Raw genomic sequence first — 24,736 nt, 5'->3', positions numbered from 1 at the left:
AACAACCTGAGACAGGCCTGGCTCGTGACAACTCGCTGCTCCCACACTATGGTGGACATAATATTGATCTCCCATCAAATGTTGCAGCTGGCTGACACTTACCGGTTAGAAGCTGTGGCCAAGTTGATCGCTCTCGCTCAGCACTGACAAGAGTGTTCTTTGTTGGTTGTTTGCAGATGATCAGTCCTCCCTCAAATGCACAAGCAATAGGAGCCTTAAATTACATCCATGTGATGTCACAGCACATTTGACTAACACAATCAGGGGAAACTTGGGACTTGTAGCTATACTTCATGCTGTCTTGGAAAACCTTGGGGAAGTTATCTTTAATATCTCAATCTCTCTTTGCACGCATGGATTAAGATATATGGCGAATGAGATCTGAATGTGATCCCGTCCTGAGATTTTAGATGCATACGTGTTAACCTTTCCCGTTCAGTTGGAAGACGGTACTAAAAAGATGAAGGGATTTCCTAATTGTTTGTTTCCCTTACTCCAACACTGTTTGCATTATACGGAGTTATGCGCTGCACAGTTTTTAATTTTTGTTTTGTTTTTCTATTTCACTCCAGGAACCTTGTTAAGATAAGTAGGAGGTGGTTACAAAAAAAAAAAAAGATGTTTGCGTCTGCGATAAATGCCGAGCGACTAGGCAACCTGGGCCGACCTAGGAGTGTGGGAAAATGATCGGAAAAACAGCTCAGACCATTTCTTTTGTTTCTGCCGGTTTCTATAGAGACGTCCAAAACAGGATACGTCCTCAGATAATAAAACAAAAGTGGCGGTACGGTAAGCCAGGAATTCACCGGCAGAAGAAGGGGAAGAGGGGCTGGCCCACACCCACCGGCTGTGGACTGAAGGCTACTGTGCTGACAGACAGGCAACTAGTGTTCTTGCCAACCGGCGTTTTTTTTGTGTGTGTTTGTAAAGTGTTACAGGTCGGTTTGAATCTTGTCTGGACCGAAGTCGATCTGTCTTTAATTTAAGATAATCATGAGCTCAAAAACCGACTCCACAGGCTTCTTCGCACACTGATGATGAGTTTCACGAAGCTGAATTTAGCCCCTCTCTCATTTAATGTTCACAAGTTAACAGCAGTCTGGCATTTGTTTTCCATTTCATATTCGTCGGTATCAATATCAGTCTGGGGTTTTCTGTAAATGCCATGATAGACGCTGAAATGCTGTATGCCGATGTTACTTCACACACAAACAACATCTCTGCCACCTCCATTCCCCACCACGTGTTAATCTGCACACAGGGCCTACCATTCATGATACAGACACTCAGTCATATAGGCCTTGAGGAACAAGACCGTGTAACTAAAGTAATTCACTGATGTCATGCAAACAGTGACGGGAAGCCAAATGTTATATAACCTGGCTGTCAGAAAATGGCTCTCCTGCCAAAGCATACAGATGGGGGCACGAGGATGTAATTTCAGGGTATGCACTCCATTGCAGAGTCAGTACACACATATATTTAGTTATGCCTAAATATCTGTGTCTGGTAGTTCCTCTGTTTGTCTCTGATGTCTTCACTGTACAGTCCAATTGATTCCACATTTTCAGCACAATTAGGTTTGAATGCTTTATGCTCAGAAAAGTAGAAACAGAACAAAACAGGACCCATGGCAAGTTATGTAAAACAAATGTTTATTTCCATAATTAACACATACAGTACATTATTTTTTTACCAACATAAAAAGTGCAATATGCATTTGAACTACAGCAATGTACAGTACAAAAATTACTGCATACTTAAATATAAAAAGAAAATGGTTACAAAATTGTGAAGTAACCTATTGTGATCGTTGTCACATTTGTGTGACAAAAGCTTTAAAACTCATTGATGATATGAGCATAAAAGCTTAACAGCTATGAGCCCGACGATTCCACTGAGTCTCTTTCTCCCAAAAGGTGCAAAAAAGATGTGACAGCATTTAAATATGTAAGTGATTGACATGATGATTCACATATTTTGTACAGCCTCAATTGTGAATCCAATTCGTTAAGACAGCCAAATAACTTTGGTCTTTCACATTTCAAAGAGCACAAATGAGTTTAAAATGTTGGCAACCCTTAAAAATGAAACGGTTTGGATGCGTTTATGTGTCATACAGTATGTTTATGTCAAAAATGTGCAGATCATTTTAGCTTGGGAAAAATAACCTCAGACATTATAAAGATTTGACTGTCATCAATCCTCCATTCCTGTCACACCAGGCGTTTGTATTACGATTTCAAGCCATGCAGCACGACTCCTCACCTTGCTCTCCCAAGGACGTCGTACATTGTAGGGAATGATGAGGTCAATAACATTAACTTAATGTTATTTTGGAAGATAGCTTGCTGTGTACCAGTATTCACTCAATAAAAAAGCAGTGCAAAAGAACAACAAACTCAGAAATGTTTGTTGAAAACAGTGAGCATGCCTCTGGCAACAGTTACAACCCTTTCTCTCCACTTTCATCTCACTCACTCACTCACTCGCACATAGTTAATGCATTAACATACACTTCTGCAGTAAAATGAGTTCAAAACAGATTTCCTCACTTTAACTCAACATCAGCAAATGAACTGAATTAAACTCTTGCCTTGTGTTCGTCTGAGCAAGAGCTCCATGAATGCAACATGAGGTAACCATTAATTTTACAACCCTCTAGTATCTAAAACATAAACTGTGCGGTAAACAACTCTACATTTAACACTATGTTTTCTGTTGAGCTCTTTGAGGGACTCAAGTTATGTAGGCTACCACTTTGTACCCGACAGGTAAAAATAATGTTAAGTGCCAATGGATACGAAGTTAAAGGTTATCGAGCGCCTTGTACCGTCTCATCCTGCAGTCAAACACACAGCTCTGTGCCTCAGGTCTCATAGGTAAGGCACTTGTTTGTCCATGAATCAAACAAAGTTAGAGGTGAACCAATGGCTTTACACACTTGTCAGATACAGCAATATGACGTTCATCACTGTGAACAGCAGTTTCAGAAACAATGTGGCAAAGGAGATCGGACACTCCTTATAACGACAGTTGGCATTGTTTTTGTTTTCATTTGTTTCCTCGGACTCAACACTCTCCCGTTTCCAGAATCTGTACAACCTTCTCCGGCCCACAAGGTGAAATGCGACGGGGCTGGTGGAGTGCACGTAACCTCCACTTGATTTGTCAGCTTCTGGGCTCACCTGGTAGCGCTCTCTCTGGAGTGTGCAGGTCCTTGCAGGGCCGGGATAGAGCAGAGGTGGTGGGCGAGTCCCACTGCAGGCCAGGCTCTGGGTCTGGGGACAGTGAGAGGAGCAGCAGGGTTCCTGCATCTGAGGAGCAGGCTGAACACAGGTCCTCGGAGGAGAAGTTGATGCTGTCCAACTTGGCCAGCGAGTTGGACCGCTTCAGCCTCGAGGGTACGGTTAGGCCCGCCAGCCGCATGCGGGTCTCGATCTCCTGCGCCCTCTGACGTACGAGGCCAGGTTTCCCCCGAACACTGCGCAGACTGTCACTGCTTGAGCTGCGTGTCAGGGTAGAGCCGTGAGGCGAGGAGATGGGTGTGAGCAGCCCAGAACCCACCACCCCCAACAAGGCTTCATTGGTCAGTGGCACCACCAGTGGCTCTAACCGCACTTGGCATGGCGTTGAAGATTTAGTGAAGTCACCAGCATAGCCGGAGAACTCGTCCTCCCCTTCAGCGTGAAATGGACTCTTCTTGGAACTTTGGCATGCGTGCACAGGCTTCAGAGAGTGCAGGCTCTCCGGAGAGAAACCTGAAAGTCTCTCCAGTCTCTCTGCACGGCGGCGGACCAGGCCAGACCGCCGCAGCTGTAAAAGGGTCTCCTGTTGTTGGCCAGGGCAGCAAGCTACAGCAGTCTTCTCTTCCTCCAAATCCATGCTCATCAGCTCAGGGAGAGCCTCTAGGGCAGCTGAATCAGACTGGCTTTCATCGACCTCAGTCTTTACCTCCATGACATCACCATTGTCCGCAGGCTCCACTGATTGCAGTGATTCTTCTGGCTGCTCCTCTCCGTCAAGTGGGGCTGTGGGTGGGGAAGCAGCACAGTTGGCACAGTCACACAGAGGGCCACAGGGGCACAGCACTGAAGACGTGAGGCCTTCAGAAGAGGTATGGGACTGTGGGAATGAAGCAATTGGGACCTCAGGAGAGCTGGGGTTAAGGCAAAGCTTGGAAGTCAGGGTTGGAGAATCTTCTTTCTGGTTGGAGTTAGTCTGGTCCCACAAAGACAGAGTAGAAGCATCAGCTGGAAGAAGGATGGACGAAGCTTTTTCCTAAAGAAAGACAGAACAAATAAAGTCAGAGGCAATGGTTATTTATGCAAATTTCATTTGTTATTTGTGACAGCATTTTCATTTTTAAAATGTTTGCTAATCATATTACTCAAACATACATTGTGGTTACATAGAGTACTTAAATGGTTGTTGTTGTTGGAATTTTCATTGAGGGTTGCCAGGTCCATCCCATTACCCTCCGTATCCCCCTCCACCTCCACCTCCACATCTTGCGTTTCACTACCGCCTCCTTCCCTGCCGCCTCCATCGTCTGGCTGCATTAGTACCTCCATCTCTGCCTCCTCCTTTTGTACATCCTCCTCATCCTCCTCCTCCACCGTGCTGAACTCCAGCCTCAGACGCAGCTCCTCCAGCGGCTCGGGACCACGACTGCAGGTCTGCGCAGCAGTTCCCTCTGCTGTAGACCCAAAGGAGGGGAGGGGCAAGCCCTCACGCCCATCAAAGGCCTCATCATCCAGCAGGGCGTCTCGCTCCACATCCTCGATTTCTATGAAGACTTTTTCCATGCCGAGGAGAGGGGGGCCGCGCACGGGTGTTGATGGCTCGCTATCCAGTGCCGAGTCAGACAGCCGGCGGAAATAGTAGTTGTTGTAGGCGGGGTCGATCTCCAGCGCTACAGTCCTGCATGGGGAGGGGGGGCATGCAGCACCTTTATCAGACAGCGCCTCCTCGCAGCAGGGAGACATCCCCGGCTCTGGAGTCTGGTGCCCTCCCTCCACTCCTCCGCAACACTGAGCCAACCCTTGCTGCCCCTCTGCCATTTCACAGTCTGCATCTGGATGCCACAGCTTGTTGTGCCGCTGCTTACTGGAAATAGAGACATACAGTGTGCAAAAGTCAAAACGGAGCTCAACTCCGAAAAGAATATAACACTGAACACACACACACACACACACACACACACACACACACACACACACACACACACACACACACACACACACACACACACACACACACACACACACACACACACACACACACACACACACACACACACACACACATATCAAGTGAAAGACTGTACCTGGCATCTAAAATGCCCTCATACTCCGCCAGCTGTCTCATGAAACCTGGGTTCGGTCGGGTGATACACACACACACACACACACACACACACACACACACACACACACACACACACACACACACACACACACACACACACACACACACACACACACACACACACACACACACACACACACACACACACACACACACACACACACACATATCAAGTGAAAGACTGTACCTGGCATCTAAAATGCCCTCATACTCTCAGCTTTGCTTGACAAAGTTTGACAAAGTTGTAAGCTTTCTCCAGGGACCAGCCAAACTCCTTCATGGCATAAGCAATGACGGTAGAGGCAGAGCGACTGACGCCCATCTTGCAGTGAACTAGACACTTGGAGTGGTTCTTTCTGTGGGAGAGAATTATATGTACATCTATATCATTAATATACAAATAGAACTGTTCTTTTTTTGCACATTCCTCTGCCTCTCTGATGAAGCATGAAGATCAGTCTGATAGTGGATTAAATAACAACAAGAGGTGTACCAGGGAATAATTTTCACAAACAAGACAACAACCACACATTTTATTGTATTTACCGTTGTTGATCCGAAGAAAAATAGACACTAGAAAATATTTTGACTGTTTTACGGTAACTTAGCAATGTTTTGAAATGTAACTGTGATGAAACAATCAGCTTTCCCATTCGCTCACTTTGTTCTCTTACTTGTTTTTTCTCTTACTTGTTTTTTCTCTCTCTCTCAAAGTTTACCGAGTTTCCCTCCCTGTATCTGTTGCTCTTTTTATGCTAGTTGGGAATTCAATAATACAATAAGAAATGTGCATCCCTCTTCGATGTACCAAGACTGGTGGATCCCTGCCCTTCATTCTTGTGAATGAAACTGTACACAAGGAAATTTTGTATTTGATCTATCGCTGATGTTTCCATTGGAAAATAGCACCCCAGAGCAGGATCTTAAACTGGCATTATACCTCTATGTGCTGCACATAGGTGAGCATGAGCAGTAGTTGCTTAGATTCTTTGAAGTACAGGCTTGAAGCATATGTTGTATAAACAGGCTAATAATAATAATAATAATAATATTAAACTTAATTAGATATTAGCTTTTGACTTTTTTTCTGTATTTTAATTCTCGTTTTATATGTGAAAGAAAACTGTAACAAGCAATAGAAATTATAATTCTCATTCCCAGTGATTATAATAAACCTTTCGATGTGATCTTTGATCTTTCTTTCAAAGTTGGTCCCAGAAATACAAAACAAATGTGGGAAATTAGATCTTAACACTTTGACATCTTGTGACGTTAAGATATCTTTGTGGTGAACTGATAAACACAAGAGCACCATGTTTTCTTTCCACTCTGGACTCACTTTGCTTTAACAATGAAGTTGTACGTGTCATTCCAGTGAGCGAGCAGGTCAGTGGCCTCTTCATCGTAGACCCGTATGTTGTGATAACTGAATGTGCCTGGAAAGAAGTTGTCTATCTCCCGGGTAACATTGAGGATATAGCCCACCCTGGGGAGGAAAGATAATGTTAACTCATCAACAACATTCTTTCTTGCTCAAATCATAACGAAAATATGTTTTGGAGTGTCGTTATCTTAGCTCCTCCATAATCAAAAAATAAATCACCCCGTCTCTTGCAGTTCCTCCAAATTAGATGCATTCCATTCAGATCCCTAAAAACAAATGAGAGAAAATACTGTTTAGACTGAGTATATTTTCAAATCTCTGGAAGACTGTTCTTTCTCCAAAACAATTATTTCACAGGGAAGATTACTTAAACACCAGTCTTCATTTCAGATGGAACGGAAAGAGAGTCATTTGATCTCAGTTATTCACAGGAAACGACAGATGTTGCAGACATGTTTGTGAATGTAAGAGACAGCATCAACCCACCAGGTAGACGTGGTCGAAGATGAGAGTGGGTTTGTCCATCTGGCCAAGGATTAGCAGCATCTCATTGTCAATGAACTCTTTGTACTCCTTCAGGTTACAGTTCATTTGTTGCTCCACCTCTGTGCGGATCTGACAAAGAATTACACAGCACAACTTGATTTGTATGTGGAGACACATTAAAATGAGCCTCTCTTCAAATGTTAATGCATCACTTTTTGTTTAATGAACTTTCATGAAATTCTGCCTGCAAAGCAGTGTAAGGCTATAAAAACATATCGAAGCCCCTCCAGCTTGCAATTTCAACTGTCTGAAAAGTCATTAAAAATAGCAGTTAAGGGGAACACTATTCACAAATTCTTTTTTTACACATTTTGTTGTTACAGCCTTATTCCAAAATGGATTAAATTCATTTTTTTCCCTCAAAATTCTACACACAATACCCCATAATGATAACGTGAAATGGGAAATTTTTGCAAATCTATTACAAATAAAAAATGAAAAAAAAATCACATGTACATAAGTATTCACAGCCACTCCTCAGTAAAAGGCACATAACAGCCCGTCTGGAGTTCACCAAAAGGCACCTGAAGTACTGTCAGACCATGAGAAACAAAATTCTCTGGTCTGATGAAACAAAGATTGAACTCTTTGGCCTGAATGCCAAGCGTCATGTCTGGAGGAAACCAGGCACCGCTCATCACCTGGCCAATACCATCTCTATGGTGAAGCATGGTGGTGGCAGCATCATGCTGTGGGGATGTTTTTCAGCGGCAGGAACTGGGAGACTAGTCAGGATGGAGGGAAAGATGAATGCAGCAATGTACAGAGACATCCTTGATGAAAACCTGCTCCAGAGCGCTCTGGACCTCAGACTGAGGCGAAGGTTCATCTTCCAACAGGACAACAACCCGAAGCACACAGCCAAGATAACAAAGGAATGGCTTCGGGACAACTCTGTGAATGTCTTTGAGAGGGCCAGCCAGAGCCCAGACTTGAACCCGATTGATCTGAAAATGGCTGTGCACCGACGCCCCCCATCCAACCTGATGGAGCTTGAGAGGTCCTGCAAAGAAGAATGGGAGAAACTGCGCAAAAATAGGTGCCAAGCTTGTAGCATCATACTCAAAAAGACTTGAGGCTGTAATTGCTGCCAAAGGTGCTTCAACAAAGTGTTGAGCGAAGGCTGTGAATACTTATGTACGCGTTATATTTTCGTTCTTTATTTTTAATAAATTTGCAAAACTTTTTTCACTTTGTCATTATGGGGTTTTGTGTGTAGAATTTTGAGGGGAAAAAAAATATTTAATCCATTTTGGAATAAGGCTGTAACGTAACAAAATGTGGAAAAAGTGAAGTGCTGTGAATATCTTCCAGATGCACTGTACATATACACTGAGCTGTGTCTCCATTTAAAGAGAATAAAATATAAATGCAGCCACTGAAAATCAAACCAGGAGAAATAAATACAAAGCAGTGGTTCATTTCCTTGCTTATGTGCTTCTGTACCTGTTTGCAGGTGACGTTCTCAAGGTCCTGACACGTCATGATGCTTCTGAGTTTGGCTTTAATAAGGCACTCTGTCCTCTCTCGCTCTGAAGGCCTGCCGAAGATTAAGTTCCATCAACAACGTTTCAGTATCTACATATGAAACCTGACTGAAGATGGATTGTGTTAACTGACTTGTCAACAAACATGGTGGGTGAGTCTGGCCGTGTGGTCTCCAAGTCCTTCATGGCGTTCCACTCGTTGATGCAGCTCTGCTCTGAAGCAATGCAGCTCTCGTAGTAGCCCATCCAGGTGAGAGCTATGCCTCCAGGGAAGTAGTTATGCCTGCGTGACACCTCACATGCCTTGTGCAGCACCTGAATGGCCGACCTAGATTTTTGTTGTTTGGAAAAACATAGGTTAGAGTTGTAGATGACGGCTGTATGTCTGATCTTCTGAGCTACGTCGGTGAAGTAATCATATGAATGTAGCACTGGCTTCATGCAGTTCTGTGCACACATATCTTCAAGCCAGCAGGTGGCACAATAAATCAGTACTGCCTCAACCTGCATCACTGCATCAGTGTCCCTATCAGAAAACTAACTGGGACTCCTGATTGTTACTCACCACATAGCCTGCACTGACACGGGTTTGAAGACATGAGTCCGACCTGCCGTGTTCACAGTAAAGCCCCTGAGGAGTAAACAAAACAGATGCTCAGTCCCTTAGTTTGAGCATCATGTTGCAAAGTGTAAGTCGAGCTCGTCTGAAGTGTCAAGGTTTGATGCAGTGTTGGGTAAAAGCAGAGAAATAATGCTCCAGCTGTGTCCTCACAACAGGGGACACACACGAGGCAGAAAAAAACTCACCCGTCTCCATCCAGATGGATCTTTGTGTCACTCCACAGAGGTAGCACCATGCCGATTGAACAGCTTTTGCTGGCAAAATGAAAATAAAAATCAAATACCAGGCAAACAGAAAAATTAAAATTTCTACAATGACTTTTTCCAGAAGAAATAAAGATAATAACATAAAAACAAGACCAATAAAACAGAAAAATATTCAATTTTCTTTCCTCTCTATTTTCAAACATTAAAAATCTCTTCTTTTACAATTGCTACATTCTTAGATAGCCTGATGAATATCTGTGAACTTAAACAATTCTCAGGCAAACCAAAAAGTGGCAAGATTTCAAATGTTTTTAAAACACTCTGTTGGACCGAAGCAACTATTCGTAGCTCCAGTTTGAGGCACAGTGCTGCGAGTGAGTGTCGTTTGCATTCACGAACACAGATTGGTCTTTTCCAAACATGTACATATAATATATCTTGTCTACAAGTAACATATCTAAATCAAATGAAAATATCATTTTAGAAATGGAAATTAGTCTTTTACAAGTATACGGAAATCATAAAATCCTATGTATTGGGCGTATATGTACCAGTCTTTGTTGGTAAAGTCGATTCCCAAAAGGATGTTCTCCTCTGTGTCCTGTCGCCCGCTGGTGTACACCACCACCATGTACCGCACGCGATCTGACCACGCACTCTCCAGCCGCACCGCCTGCACATGGACAGACAGGTTACTTAAAAATGTTTTCCCGTGTTAGCAGTTGCCCCTTACTGTGATATTTATCGGAGATTTTGAAATATATAACTGGCAACTTCAGTATTTCCGTCAGCATTAAATCCTAAAAATTGTGTTAAATGTATGCACACTTCACACAAGTGCGAAACTCTTCATTGTACATAGCAGCTAATGCTCTAGAGAGGCAACAGGAGTGGAGTGCACCGACCCTCCTGCTGAAATCTGTGTCCAACAAAGTCAGTCAGAGCTACATGTGCAAAGAAAACTACAACCAACAAAACAGACTACAACCTTGATGTAATGGGGTAACCGAGTCCTCAGGATGTGTGAGGTGGTAAACATAAAATAAAATAACTGTGCTTCACACTAACACATACACACACATGCCATGGAAACATTTTGTAATGCTCTCCCGAGTGTGTTCAAACCTGTTCTCATGAGCTAATAATTACAGTGAGCAAATAAGCATCCTAAGTACACAATAAAAGCCTTCTGGAGGGTTTGATATGCCAGCTTGTTAAGTCACTGACCTTTATGTGTTTATGTGCTTGTTTTTGTTTTGATGTGTGCACATGCTTATGTTGTCGCTTACCAGTTTGATTCTGTCCTCCGAGCGAAGAATGTTGATCATCACCTGCAAGTGTTGAGGTAAGTCACCTGTTTGAGGGAGATGATATGTTGTTCGGTGTCAGTGGTTATAAATCTACCTCATCATACAGACTATTCTACTATGACAAGATTGAGTGAGAATATTAATGAGAATATAATCCACGCTGGAGACACAACAAGTTTATATAATTAAAAGGCACTGCTGTAGTCTGGTGAAGGTAGATAAAGTTACGCTGCTCCCTGGTATTTAACACTAAGGCCTTCTCTCCATCGAGCAAAAACTAAAGCCTGCTCCCGGAAACCAAAACATGGTCAATGATTTTTATCAGCTGACGTGTTGTGAACAGACAGACGAGAAACGAATTGACAATAAACGTCCCGTCTTCGCATGAGCAAATTTATCAGCCACAAAACAATTCAAGAACTTGTCTTTGTTCATTTTACATCCTTCAGTGCTCATGATGCCGAGACATGTCAGTTGAGCTGGATAATAAAAAAAAGGAGGTGAGGTGTGGAGATGAACCAACAGTAATGCAAGGTAGCAGCTGACGGAGGCCGCAGGTCAAACAGACAAACCGTAACATCCTGAATGGTTTTAATTATAGCTACTGCCATGAAACAGAAAGTGACGGATTCTCTGCCTGGTCATTTATCTCAGGATTTACAGCCTCAAGTTACACAGTATTATTATTTTAGTTACTCCACATGCAATAGATGACTTTGTCTCATATTCCGGTCAGGTTTGAAAAGTACATTCTCTTTATGTCCAACTTTCAAAGCATGAGCACTGATAAACAAATCCTTCTGAACTCTCATAGACATAAATTAAATCCTAAACTAACCTGACCAACTGAAAGGATCTTTCAGGAAAGGCTTTGTATTTAAAGTTACTGATTCTGATGAATCTTTCGACAGAACATTAAGTAATTCCTTCCTTAATCAACCCACTGACAAGAATACTGAGCATAAGTTCAATTTTACTGGGAAGAGAACGATTCAGCTGACATCTGATCACTCACGAGCTGCTCTTAAAATATCCACATTAATACTTGACAATCTTTCAAATTGACAAACTGTAAAGTTTAACCTGAAAACAATTGTTCCGAGAAAACTTTGCAAAATGTATAACTTAGTATTTAAAGTGGACACTAGGAGCTAAGATGAGTTTTGGCACTTACACACTAATTAAAAATATATTAGGCATGTATAAAACCGCTTCTGTCAAATTGTAAACTGCAGTCGTCCAGAGGTACATTTGATGGTTGGATACTTAAAACTCAAGAGATGAGTTTTATCCTCTTCTAGAAATGTTTGGAGTTATTTTAGAACATTGTACATAGTAACCCAATAACATATAATTAAAGTGAATAAAAATGATAAGCCTTTTTGAAGCCATCTCAATGCTCCTCCACTGAGTCACTGCTTGAACACGTTAGCCAGCTAAAAGCTTTTTGTGCAATTATTTCATGAAACCTTTAAGCTGCTAGAAGTAAAATCAGGAGAAAACCATTTCTCTGTTCTGTGCATTTGGTGGTTTTGATGTACAATGTGGATCGCAGTCGAGTAAGTTCTTCGCATGTCACTGTGGCAGATTTATAACAGCTGCCAGATACGAGACTCGCACATAAATATACCGTATCAGACAACGGTGTCACGTGTGTACGTTGATGCGAGTAGTTCAAACCAGTTCAACTGATAGTCTTAACTGACAACACCAACTTTCATCTTACAGATAAGCAAAATCCAGGCCCTCAAACAGTTTAGAGTGTATTCACTGAAGACTGACATCCAAACACAACCACAGTCACAACATAAAATGCCACATGTCAGAGCAGATCATGGAGTGGTTGTTTTTGTGTTTTTAAGCTGTGGAGTGTCATGTTTTTAAACTGGCTGATGGGATCCCATGAGCAGGAGCTGATGGCGAGGCATCAGTTCTAAGAGCAGGAATATCTTTATCAAGCACGTTGCGTCAATCCACCTCACTGTCTCACACTTTACCCCTGAAGGCCACAGTTCCTGGAAAATGACAAGGCTATTTCTCCAGCCAAATGTTTCAATGAATTAATCTTCCATACAAATACTGGAAGTCACCAGTTTAAAGTTGGGCACATTTAGAAAAAGCTAGACTTTTATGAGGTGATTAATTTCCAGCTGGCTGTTATAAGAGAATCACCATCACTGGGACACTCACAGTCTCACAATGTCCATAATTTAGATTCTTTCTCAACAACAAAAACAAAACTGTGACATCAGCTACCTCCTATCTATGTTGTCCTAGTCCCATGTAATTAATTTACTCAATGCCAAAAACGCTTCCACCCTCAAATTAAATTTGACCTAAAAAAAATTACACCTGAATGTTTGTTATGTTGCTTCAAATAAAAAAACATCAAAAAACTATACAATTATGTCATAAAGGGAATCCTGACAAAAAAAAAAATCATTTACTTTACTTTGTGTATTAAGAAAAGTATTCCGAGGACAATAGGTAATAAAAAACAATGAGGGCCGCCTGTAATCGTGAACAGAAGTGTTTTCCACGGTGCTACCATACGCTGGATTTAAACACTAATCTGCCTAAGCTATATATGTCTGGAACATGCTTATCAACGAGGCAGCCTCCATCCTCCTCACCTCAGCTAACAACATCTGCTGCAGCACACTAAATAACCTGGATGAACAGTCTGATGCCGACACTGATGAGATCAAAAGGACACTTTGGGCGAACGGTGCCGTGCTTCTTAGGTTCTCACCTGCATGTTTGTGATGAGGATGTGCTTTCTGGCCTTGGTTACTGCTTCCCTGCTGCAGGAAGAGAGCAGCACCCTTCACCATGAAGAAGCTCTCACTCAGGCTGCAAACAAATGGGAGAGGAGAGTTACAAGTCTTGAAACACAGGCACTGTACATCGGACACCACACTGCAGAGAGACAGCTCAGCACAATCGCTCCATTACGTCCACAGGACAACCAGATTGAGCAGTGGGGCACGAGACAAATTAAAACCGTAGCTTTAACGGAATGGTTCAGTTCAGTTAAACACAGCCAACAAGATGAGCATAAATCATTGTTGTCTGCTGCTGGCAAATTACCTCAACAGCTGAGTGGAAAAGCCAAGCTGCCACGTTAAAGAGGCAGACCTCAGGTCTGCAGCCACCATGAATCAAGCTTTGATCCTGAATGCTTATCTGTCTTTTTTTCTGCTGCATAAGCTGCACTTAGATTTGACTTGTCAGGTCTCTGCTGGCCTGCTATAATACAACACAGACCTAAATAATTGACCTAACCACAGTTGTTTGTGATGCTTAACTTTCACAATGACCGAAAAGCAGCAATTACCACCCCACACCTGCCTGTAAAAATCCAAATTTTTTTTTAGGTTAAGGTTTGGAACTGTGAACAGATGACACGAGTAAGGAACTGCCATAAAAAGAAGTGAGGTGTTTCCCTCAGGCTGAATTCAATCATTCCATTTCACTGATAAACAATGTGAGCGCATTCATAAATCTACCTGGCAGCAGGGTGGAACACATGCACGGTGTATTCTGTGTGTGCAGTCTGGCAAACCAGGACATCGTTAGGAAAGTACAGATCTGATGAGTGACAGGTTCAAAACAAAATCCAAACAGGTACGACAGACGAACCGGTATCGAAATACAGCTGTTATGGAATCATTGTGTTGAAGTAGTGTCAGGATAACTGGCTTGTGTCACCTTAAAATAGCAACAATGGTATAAGACTAATATAATTTTTACTGTTGATACCTAAACAGGTTTTGTGTCTGCAGTTTGCACTACAACGTTAAAAATAAATAAATAAATCTGTATTGGCCTGTGTTTGTAACAAGAGGGAAAAGATGATTATTTTTTATATCCAGCTTTGAAACTGCTCCCTAAACCAGCTATCTCTGATCAGACTTTCAAAACCCACATACAGAAGAGCAGGCCTGACCCAAACAGATGATTTTGTGGGAACAATGGATTTCGTTCTGTACACCTCACAATAAATTCCGGCCGCCCCCAGCACCACAGAAAAAACAAGTTTCAGTGACAAAGCACGGGGGCGGACACTTTTCAACCAGAACTTTTGTCTCACTTTGGTGGATTTTTGTTTCGCTCTGTTCTCTGTTTGAGATGTACGAGGCTGTCAGGAGGGTCTACTGTCAGGGAATGAAAGAGTATATGAGGCAATACCAAGAGCAAGACGAGGGACACAACCTCATCACTGCTCAGCACAAATCAACGCTACTAATTCTTTCTTTTTTAACTAGTAATCCAACTGTAAAGTCGACAGGTCTTAACCGGTGATACCTGATAACTTCAAGGAGAAAAAAAGCCCTTTAAAGCACTCTGGTGAATTTGAAGATGTTTAAAACTCGTCCTAATCTGTAAATCAAGAGTTGTCCACCTGCTTCATGGGACTAACTCAGACATCCTAATTGAACAGTCTCAGCTCTACTGTCTCTTGCTCTGCGGCACCATACTATCAGCTTCTCCACAAACACTAGGGCTAAAAATACATCTGGTATCAAAGCAAACAGAGACATTGACAGAAAAGCCTGCCAGAAAGCCGAAATGATCTAGCATAATTGTAACCTACAGTACCTATATATGATTTACAGAAAGACACAAGGAATAGGTCACAGAAACACACAATTGAATCTAAGCGGTCAGGAATGATAACTTATTTTGATAGAGGTTCATGATCTCACATCTATTAAGTTCTGTGATTGATTGATTCAGCTGGCCTGAAATGACACCATGGTATCTGTTGCAAAATGACCCAGCCAACATTCAAAAACCATGACATCATAAATTAAAAGTAACAGCAAATTAATTACGAAACGGCTTCAAAACTATTGAAAACTATTGACAATGCAGTGAAGTTCCCAGCTGTTCAAACTTCATTTAAAAAGGTAAACTAAACTCACATGCGGTTTATCTCACTCTGTGTCAACACAGCGTTCTCCACAAAATAGGGTAGCATCTTCATCACGGCCTCCTGAATGGGTGCTACAACTAGATGCATCCTGTTGACCGGAGCCAAACCCAGGCCTCTCTGGCACCAGCTACCTCCTCTTCATCAGTCTCCAGAAACAGTGAAGGAGCAAAGTGCAAAAGAAGAATGACAGCTTCAGGTTTTTGCCCGCTGCTCTTGAGTGACAGAGTGACTGACAGTCTGCACTCATCTGTGCTGCTCTGTGGAAAAGTGTCGTCTGTTCAGATGCCACTCCCTCTGGTTGCCTCCTCCTCCTCCTCCTCCTCCTCTTCTTCCTCCTCCTCCCTCATCTGAGCGTCTGCTTGCAAGTCAGCCTCCTGCCTGCAGGGACACACTGCAGCCTCCACCCGCTGCCTCAGGCGCACACACACACACACACAGTCTACCACGTCCGTCCATCAGTCTGTTTCGTCTGTCACACTGTTTTGCAGTATACTGAAGCATCCGACATCCAAGTCTGTCAGCAAGAATCAAGAGACTCCGGTATCATTTAAGAGATGGACTTCCCCGTACATCAACACGAAGTTTCTGATTGTTTACTCTCATTATCCATCAGGTCGGCTTCAATATAAACTGAAGGGCAGTTCTCCTCTTTAGCCAATGCAAAAAATGTCCATTTCCAGGATCTTGGTGTTGCTGAAGTCACGTCTTCAAAACCAAGTGAGTGCCCTTTTCTCTCTGTCATCCAGGCAGGGGGAAGCAAAACAAAAAGCAGGCACAGAAGAGTGCTGGCTTGAAACTTGCTGGTGAGATGTCTCCATGCGCATGCCACATTACGGGTCAACAGAATCCAAGGTAGTGCCTCCAGGGAGCTTAACACATGGGCCAAGCATGGGGGGGAAAGGCCAGTGAGAACTGGCAGCATCCCAAAACTCCCAAATCTCATTATACACAGGCTTATAAGGGAGAGATTATCTTGTCTCTCTCCTTCAAGTGGCTAGCGCTGGCTGTCACTCATTCACATTTACAGTCAACAAACCAACATGTTAGTTATTGGAGAGTATGGCAGGTTAAGGAGGACATATCTTTTATGTCTTATACATCTGCAACACCAGCAAATATTCTATATAGATGCATTAAAAGAAATACGGTTAAATGCAGAACGGAAAGGAAACATACTCGAGCAATTGCAGCGCACAATAATAACTGAAACTGATCCTGTAGATGTTTGGGAGCTGAAAGCTAATCAAGACGCTAGCTTTCTTTTGCACTCTCCCTCTCTCACCAAGCATTAAACTCCCCACATACATACAATGAAGTGGCACAACTCTTTGTTAATCTGGGAGGATTTGCTGACAGACATTACCAAAAGCTCTGCGACACAGATAACAAGATAGCCCTCCCATTCTCCTCAACAACAGGACACCGCCTGCGACACCTCTTCAGTAGCAGATACTGTGCGCTACAAACTGACGCAAGTTCACTGACGTCTCGGGTGCGTCAGGTGCAGGGTGACGTGGAGGGACTTGGCGACAACATTGATTTGAGCTCACGCTTCAGAAGCAGCGGGAAGGATAACCGGCACGTCGCAACATTAAGGAATAGTTTGCTGATGCAAAAGTATCCAGATGGACCTGGATGGGGCAAAACGGGACCAGGTGTCCTCTAAGCCACCAGGTGGACCGCTGTGCGAGAGAGGTGCACCGGATTACACGGAGGGCTCGCCACAAAGAGGCTGCACAGAGGCTGGAGTCAGGCTGGTTTATCCACGGTCTGAGAGTGTTTCACACACACCGGCGCATAAAAAAAGCCTCCTCTTGGGGCCGTCAAGTTGCATAATGCTGGCATTTTCTCACTGACACCAATGAAAGGGGTGGAGAGAGAGGGAGGAACAGACCTCCTCAGGTATCAATGGAGACATAGACGGCCTGAGTAGGAAATAAATGACATCATGTTACTGAGGAAAATGAAGCTGGAATTCAGACCTAGAGCGCCTTGTCTGCATATGTTTCTCCTCTCTACACATAACCAGAGTATTTTGACACATTGTGGCATGTCAATTACTACCCGTCTTGACAAGTGTGCTATTAAAATAAGAAGTTTAAACGGACTGCGCATTACGAGTGCTCTGATGTATTTCGTATCATAGTCTGTCGGTCTTCTGTCTCACCCTCTGAGCCGAATCCTTCCTGGTCACTTTAAACACTACCTGTTAACACACAAACCAACGTAGCCGCACTTTTTTTTGTCCAATTCAGTGCCTTGCTCAACTCTGTTGCGTACTAGGTGGTAACATGAAATCCCTCCTTGTTTCGGTGCAACAGACACCTGCACAATGTTTATGTTGGCCTTCATCAACCCTGTGGGCTTGTCAGCGTTTACGAGTTCAGCCAGGAACAGCAAACGCAAATACTCCCACTTGGCAGAAATACAGCTGTCCATCATCAAATGTAAGCATGTACCCGATGTACCAGCTCGGTACATCCTGATCCAAAGAGAATTGTAGCCGTCAAATCAAAGACAATTTAATTGGCCAATAAAATAAACATGAATTTACTGGCAATTGAATTGCGTAACGTGGCTTAACAGGCCCCTCAAAAAAATTTACAAAATTTTGGGTCAAATAAGGACTCACATCATGTATGGAGCATTCTCACACACGCGTTGCTTGGGGACATTGCATACACTGTTGCATAACTGAAATGAAACTGAACTCTTAAGAGTGACGCGTTTGTTTATTTCATAGTCATTTGTGTTCCGTTTCTTCAAGAATTCCTCTACTCCACATATTATCCGAGATGTTTAGCAATACAGACGTGAAAGAAATCACAAATCTCACAACAGCAAATCACCGGATCAGAAGAACAATGCATGTTCACATTGGAAAAGAGAGTTCTGTCAATATGAGTTACACATGAAGACCTACTTTGTCATCACTGGCACCATCCTGATGAGTTGATTTTACACAGACATGGACACTCTTACAGAAGTTATTGTCTTGATCTGATCTGAACTAAAAAGTAAAATAGCTCCACTGCAGACATTAAAAAAATTAAAAAAAATTAAAAATAAAGCAGCAGCACCCGTGGGTGCTTTCCTATAATATAGTTGTTCCAGAGCCATTGTTTTTCCAGAGGGTTAATGCCAGTATTTATGTTACAGATAGCGATTAGAAGATAAGCTAAGAATTTCCCATATCTATGAGACATTTTTACATCATATTAAATTCAAACTGCCCCAACCAGTACATTTGTTTTGATGTTAATAAAATAATGGATGTAATAGGATTAAAAGACAAACTGCAGTTCTATTCTCTTTTTAAAATTATCTCACGACTCTGAAACTGCACCGGGGACTCTGTTACGGCTTTTGGCAGAAAACTGACTATATTATTTAACACAGCTGTGTCAGCATGTCACAATTTGGAAAGCACTTATCTCTTATCCAAAGATAAAAGAAACCAGACGTACACGGACTGCGCCTATTTTCAGAATTGAACGCACAAAACACAACCTAGGGGAGCCAAGTGCTTTCTTGAAATCATCATAATTGTTCTAAAAAATTACTTTTGGTCTTATCACACTATACAGTTAATCTGCCACAGTTATTATACACACAAACACAAACACACAGACAACTGAACACAAAAAAGGACTAATTTTAACAGTGAGGGCTGCAATGCAATGACTAAACTTTAACATTGCTGAATTGTGACTTATTTCAAATTTCCTTGTACAAATATGGTATAGGAACTTTTGATGTTTATACTCATGCATGACTAAAATAATGGCTGTCTTGCCAAATCTTGCAGGGTGTAAAAGGTTAATTGTGCGAACACTGCATTATCTCCGTCTTTCTGACACCTGTCACCAAATTATAAATATGTGACACAGTACAAAAATATATCTTTTATTTGGAGTATTTATAGTATAATCATCAAATAAACGTTCACATCTGAGGCAATGACCAGCAAATACTGGGTGTTTTTACTCTAAATTACTCAAACAAAACAAAGAAGTCCCAAAATTATAACTGGTTTTCTGTCAATCCATAGCATTCATGCACTCCAAGCCAAGTGACTCAACTGATGATGCACAGTTCGAGAACAGTGCTAATAATTATACAGACACACTTGCTGACATATTACTCGAGACTACAGAGAATAATAGATGTTTACAATTGTCTATTAAGAATTGATGACTCTGCCAAACAAGACAGACAGACAGGTGTTTTATGACACTGACTCAGTTTTTCATTCGTTGATGCCAGCTAGTCTGCCGCCACTCCAGATTTCACTGAATCACTCAAAGACAGATGCAGCCAGTCAGTCAATAACACCTGTGTAGAAAATGTGGACATGCTTTCCCGTGTACCATGCAACAGAAGGGCTTACATAAAGTAAACTTACCTCTGATTTATTCGCCGTTCATCTTCACTCCCAAAATCCTGCAATACAGATAACAAGAAAAAATAAATACCATATCGAATCCATTTTTATTGCAATACTAAGAAATACTCCAAACCTAGCGGTTAGACACAAGCTATAGTTTACCATATAGTTAATCATAAGCTTTGAAAAATGAAAGTGACCAGGTGACCCCATAATGGAAGAAATATACATACAGTATGTTCATGTTCAACAGAATATCATTTCTATTAATTTCTTTAAAGCACAAGTCTAAAAATTGAGACGCAAAACCTTATGCTGGCTGACTTTGAAAGGCCAATCACACCACTGCTGCCACTCCTTTAAATTGAATGATCTGCAACAAAGCTATACAATCTATTATAACAGCGATATAAAACTTCATGCCTCCTCTTCACCTGTGAGTAAACTGCTCTCCTTAGTGAGAATGGGCTCACGAATGTTTCATCAGAGGAATTGTAGAGAGAGGTGTATAATTTGACTTTAAAAGGAGCAGAAAAACAAAATCTGGCACCAGTCCAATTAAGATCAACCCCGTGTCTTATTCTCAGACTGCTGTCAATCACGATGCTGCGCCAGTGTAGTCACTCCAAATATATGCGCGTGTTATTTTTCATTTACCAGAAACCACACCACCCAGAAATAATTACAAGTTGTGGGAGCAGACATGAAGTTCATCAACACGAGAAGTAAACATACTAAAGCACGTTTGACGCCGCAGACAATTTTCTGACCATGCCATCAATTGCACAGTGAAGGTGTATTTGGGGGCTATGTGAAAGTTTCAGTTCATGACCACCCAACACACACCACAGCAATCAAAGCCAGAAGCAACGCTCCAGTCATGTCACAGTCCTGCAATTTTAGCTCCAGAAGACACACCAAATTCAGTATCGTTTAGTAAAACAAAACATACATGAAGTAGGATGTTAGTAGACGTGCTGTATTTCGTGGTGGCAGTAACATCTTTACTGCTTAACTTTAATAGTGTTCCTAGTGCATTCATGGTGATTGGATTTTTCTAAAACTAACCAACTCCCTCTTAGACCAATTTTGAGAAAAAACTAAATCCGTAGAGTGGTGCATTTTTCTAGCCTGGCTCCACCTGACTTGCTCACACCTCGTCTTTACTGTGAATTTAATCTCAAACCTGATCGTAAAACCCTGTTCACATTAAGGTTTGCTCGGCTACCCTGAAAGGCGGACCAACCAGCGACCAACGAAGATGGATACATGCAGTGGTGTTAAGGTAGTTCCAACAATGGTGGATGTGGTTGAGTTTCACCACGCAACATATGGTATATGGTGGTCAGTGCTGATTGATTAAAGGCTACTCCAATAGTTAAAACATTTACCTGAGGTCTACACCCATTAGGATGCAAGAACTGGAAACAATTCTCAATAGAACGTGTCCAGACTCAAATATTCATACAGTGAATTTGGGTTTCGTAACACCCGGATAGTATTTTTTTCTAAATGATGAATTGATAAGATCTAAAACCACAAAGTGTAATAGTTTATGTGTCAAAATTCCTGAGTGAGTTATGCCAAAGGTTACATGCTTGTCTTTGAAACAAGTGATAGAAAAGGGCTGTAAGATATGTTTTTTTTTATACTGTCTGGGAAATCCCAGTCAAGTGCACTTAGCAGGGAAAAAAAAAATATAAAGATATCCAGAAAAATGGAGAGTACCATTTCTAGGAAGGAGAGAAGAAATATATTCAGCATTGGGGCTCATGGCACAATGGATGATTAGCAGAGTCTCCATTACTGTGTTCTCTTCTATCAATGTTTACCTCATTTCCCTCTCCCTACAGTAGTACTCCTGCACCCCACCCACCCCTTATGAGCAGATGACATCATAGCTGCAGCAGCTTTCTGCCAGCTGTCACACCTCAACATGAGCCTCCAGCAAACTCTGCGATAAAGAGACAGAACAAAAACAATTATTTTAAAAGAAGTCATCTATTTGCAGTAATGTTGTTACATCTAAGTGTTGTATGGTCCTTATGACCTTGCTTTGAGGGGAGTATTTTCTGCCTGACTCGGTTTGAACTAATCATTGCTCTAGCTCAAACACTTATGACTGTAAATAAACACAGCTATAAACGTCTTTGATACTTTTATACAAAGCAGAACAGGGTGAGCGTTTCTGTTTACAGCTGGTAGTTAGCGCCCCCGTCTGACAACTACAGGGTTGTTTCTACCATTTTAACACTTTGGCGCTGCACCCAAGTGTTTTTCACAGCAAAAAAGCCAAATGAACAGAAAAAAAAAACTATGTTTAGTGCTAAATATGGGTGGATGAGAAAAATGAAGCTCAAATACAGTCACTATGGGACTTGTTTTACCGATGTTTTCTCATTATTATTTTCTATAGCACACAGTTTGTATTTAAAAAAAAATAAATAAAGATTGAAATTATAATAGTCCAAAATTATGTGGAAAAAAAAAAACAACTACCCTCAACCCAGCCCTCACTGCATCTGCAGAACATGTACAAACCAATAAGGAAAACCCTGAACAACTAACTGTATTTGAAAACACTGAAGGGAAATTAATTTTGAATGGTAGTTTTTGAGGGATTAACTGGACTAATAGTTTATTCTTACAATTTGTGCCCAAAACGGAAGAAAACTCTCACTGTGACTCTGCTGCAGTAGAGAAGAGGCAGGTTTAGTCTTTTTTTTTTTTTTTTTTTTTTCCCATATGGCTGTTTACCAGTCTGGAAATCTCATATTTTCCTCTACTTAGTGGGAGGACCGACGAAACACCAAAAACGGAAAATGACAGAAATTACCCAGCTGACTGTTTATAATTTACTGTCTGTTGAAGAGATGTTATGTTAAAACGTCAAAATGTCAGATTTAGTACGAGTAAATCACTATAAATCTGCAAGAGCAGTACAGTGAAGAGCCAAACAGACTGCGTGGATATTAAGGTTCAAGAAAAGCCGTAGATTTGTTCAATGTCAGCCAGTCACATCACAAACAGCTCACGTTAGCAGACAGATTATATCAGTCATAATCTGAGCTCATGTTAGCGCTATCAAATTAGCACCCAACACATTTAACAGATGCGGGTTTTTTTTTTTTTTAATTAAATTTTTTTTTTTTTTTTAATATAATTTAATGATACTTTCAAAAAGGTGTGACGAGACATGTTGGCAAAATGTGGTCAGCAACAGCTATCGGTAACGAAGGCGTTCGCTGACTACTATGAGCTAACGGAGCTAGCGATGCTAATTTAGCTTTCAACCGGCGGGCCTTCCTCCCGTTACATCCTCCTCATCCTCAGTCATCACACCGGGAGAGCAAAAAACCGGGAGCGCCGCTTCAACTTCACTCAAAGACAAACTGACCTCCCCGGCGGTCGTGGTCGCTGTGCTGGCGGTGGATGCGGCGCTCGGGGTCGGGGACCGCTGCAGAGTAACCAACGCCATGGTGGCTGGACGCTGAGGATGAAGCACCGGCCGGCCGCCCGCCGCTGTGGCCTGCTGAGCTGCAGCTAGCTGCGGGGCTAATATACGACTGATGTACGGCCGGATGATCGGAGGGAGAGGAGCCGCGTTATCCCGCAGGCAGGGCTCTCTGTGCAGGAAGTGCTGCCTTCAAGGCCCCGTCCTTCCTGATGGCACTTTATTTTCTGTAATTGTAGTAATGATGATAAAAATAAAAAAATAAAAAATAAAAAAAATGAAATAATAAAAAAAAGATGTATGTATATAAGTGCTAAACAACAATGACACTAAGGCAATGCAAATATTTTTTTGTATGCCACCTTTAAAACAGACTGATTCACGTCACATTTTAAAGGTCATTAGACAAGACAAGATGTAACATATATATATATATATATAAGGACGTATAAACAGGCACATACACACAATAAGTAGGATTTAACAAAATATATTAAGGTTTAAACATAGAAATGGTGGAAAGAAAGTACTGCAAACTACTTAATTTTGAGGAATTTGTAATTTACTTCAAAATCATAATTTTATGCCACTTTGAACTTCCACTCCTCTCATTTCAAAGGGAATTATTGAACTTTCTACTCTTACATTTGTGTGACAATTCATGTTTAATTTATAGATGAAGATTTGACACAATATAACAAGCTTTTAAAATAGGCCTACAAGGCTGTGTTCACAGGTCCACCAAATAGTTATTTTCCCTCTAAACTTCTAACAGTTTTATTTAGATAAATATTCAAATGATCCAATATCTCACTGAAAACAGTTTGGTGTGTCACAACTTTGTTTTTTCTTCTTTCTTACCCTAGTAATCATCTGACGACCGCTCAGATTTATCTGCCGTCCCTGTTTATAAAACTGGATATAAAGTAGTTTAAACCAGCTCCAACTGCAGCAGCTACAACAGTAACATGCTAATTACACACTGATTCTTCAGTATTAATAATCTAATGATGTCATATATATCAGTCAGA

The 24,736-nt window shown here is 41.8% G+C and overlaps 1 protein-coding gene across 1 annotated transcript; it reads right to left on the bottom strand.

Moving 5' to 3' along the window:
• Positions 1-1,638: 1,638 nt before the first annotated feature.
• ssh1a (slingshot protein phosphatase 1a) lies at positions 1,639-23,879 on the bottom strand. Its single transcript, XM_069709507.1, has 16 exons — positions 23,649-23,879; positions 20,270-20,307; positions 13,678-13,778; positions 10,905-10,969; positions 10,167-10,288; positions 9,595-9,663; positions 9,353-9,418; positions 8,921-9,115; positions 8,747-8,840; positions 7,241-7,369; positions 6,974-7,020; positions 6,710-6,856; positions 5,593-5,726; positions 5,330-5,396; positions 4,401-5,109; positions 1,639-4,281 (listed from the first exon to the last, which is right to left on the bottom strand). The coding sequence occupies exons 1-16, from the start codon at positions 23,727-23,729 to the stop codon at positions 3,172-3,174; spliced, it is 3,174 nt and encodes a 1,057-aa protein (XP_069565608.1). The 5' UTR covers positions 23,730-23,879; the 3' UTR covers positions 1,639-3,171.
• Positions 23,880-24,736: the final 857 nt, after the last annotated feature.

The sequence above is a fragment of the Brachyistius frenatus genome, unplaced genomic scaffold (assembly GCF_029030835.1).
Source record: "Brachyistius frenatus isolate BFR_SWC_R1_liver_20210118 unplaced genomic scaffold, ASM2903083v1 Contig_83, whole genome shotgun sequence".
In the NCBI taxonomy this organism is placed as follows: Eukaryota; Metazoa; Chordata; class Actinopteri; family Embiotocidae; genus Brachyistius; species Brachyistius frenatus.
Note: the sequence above shows the minus strand (reverse complement) of the source record. Positions and strands in the feature narration are given on the sequence as shown.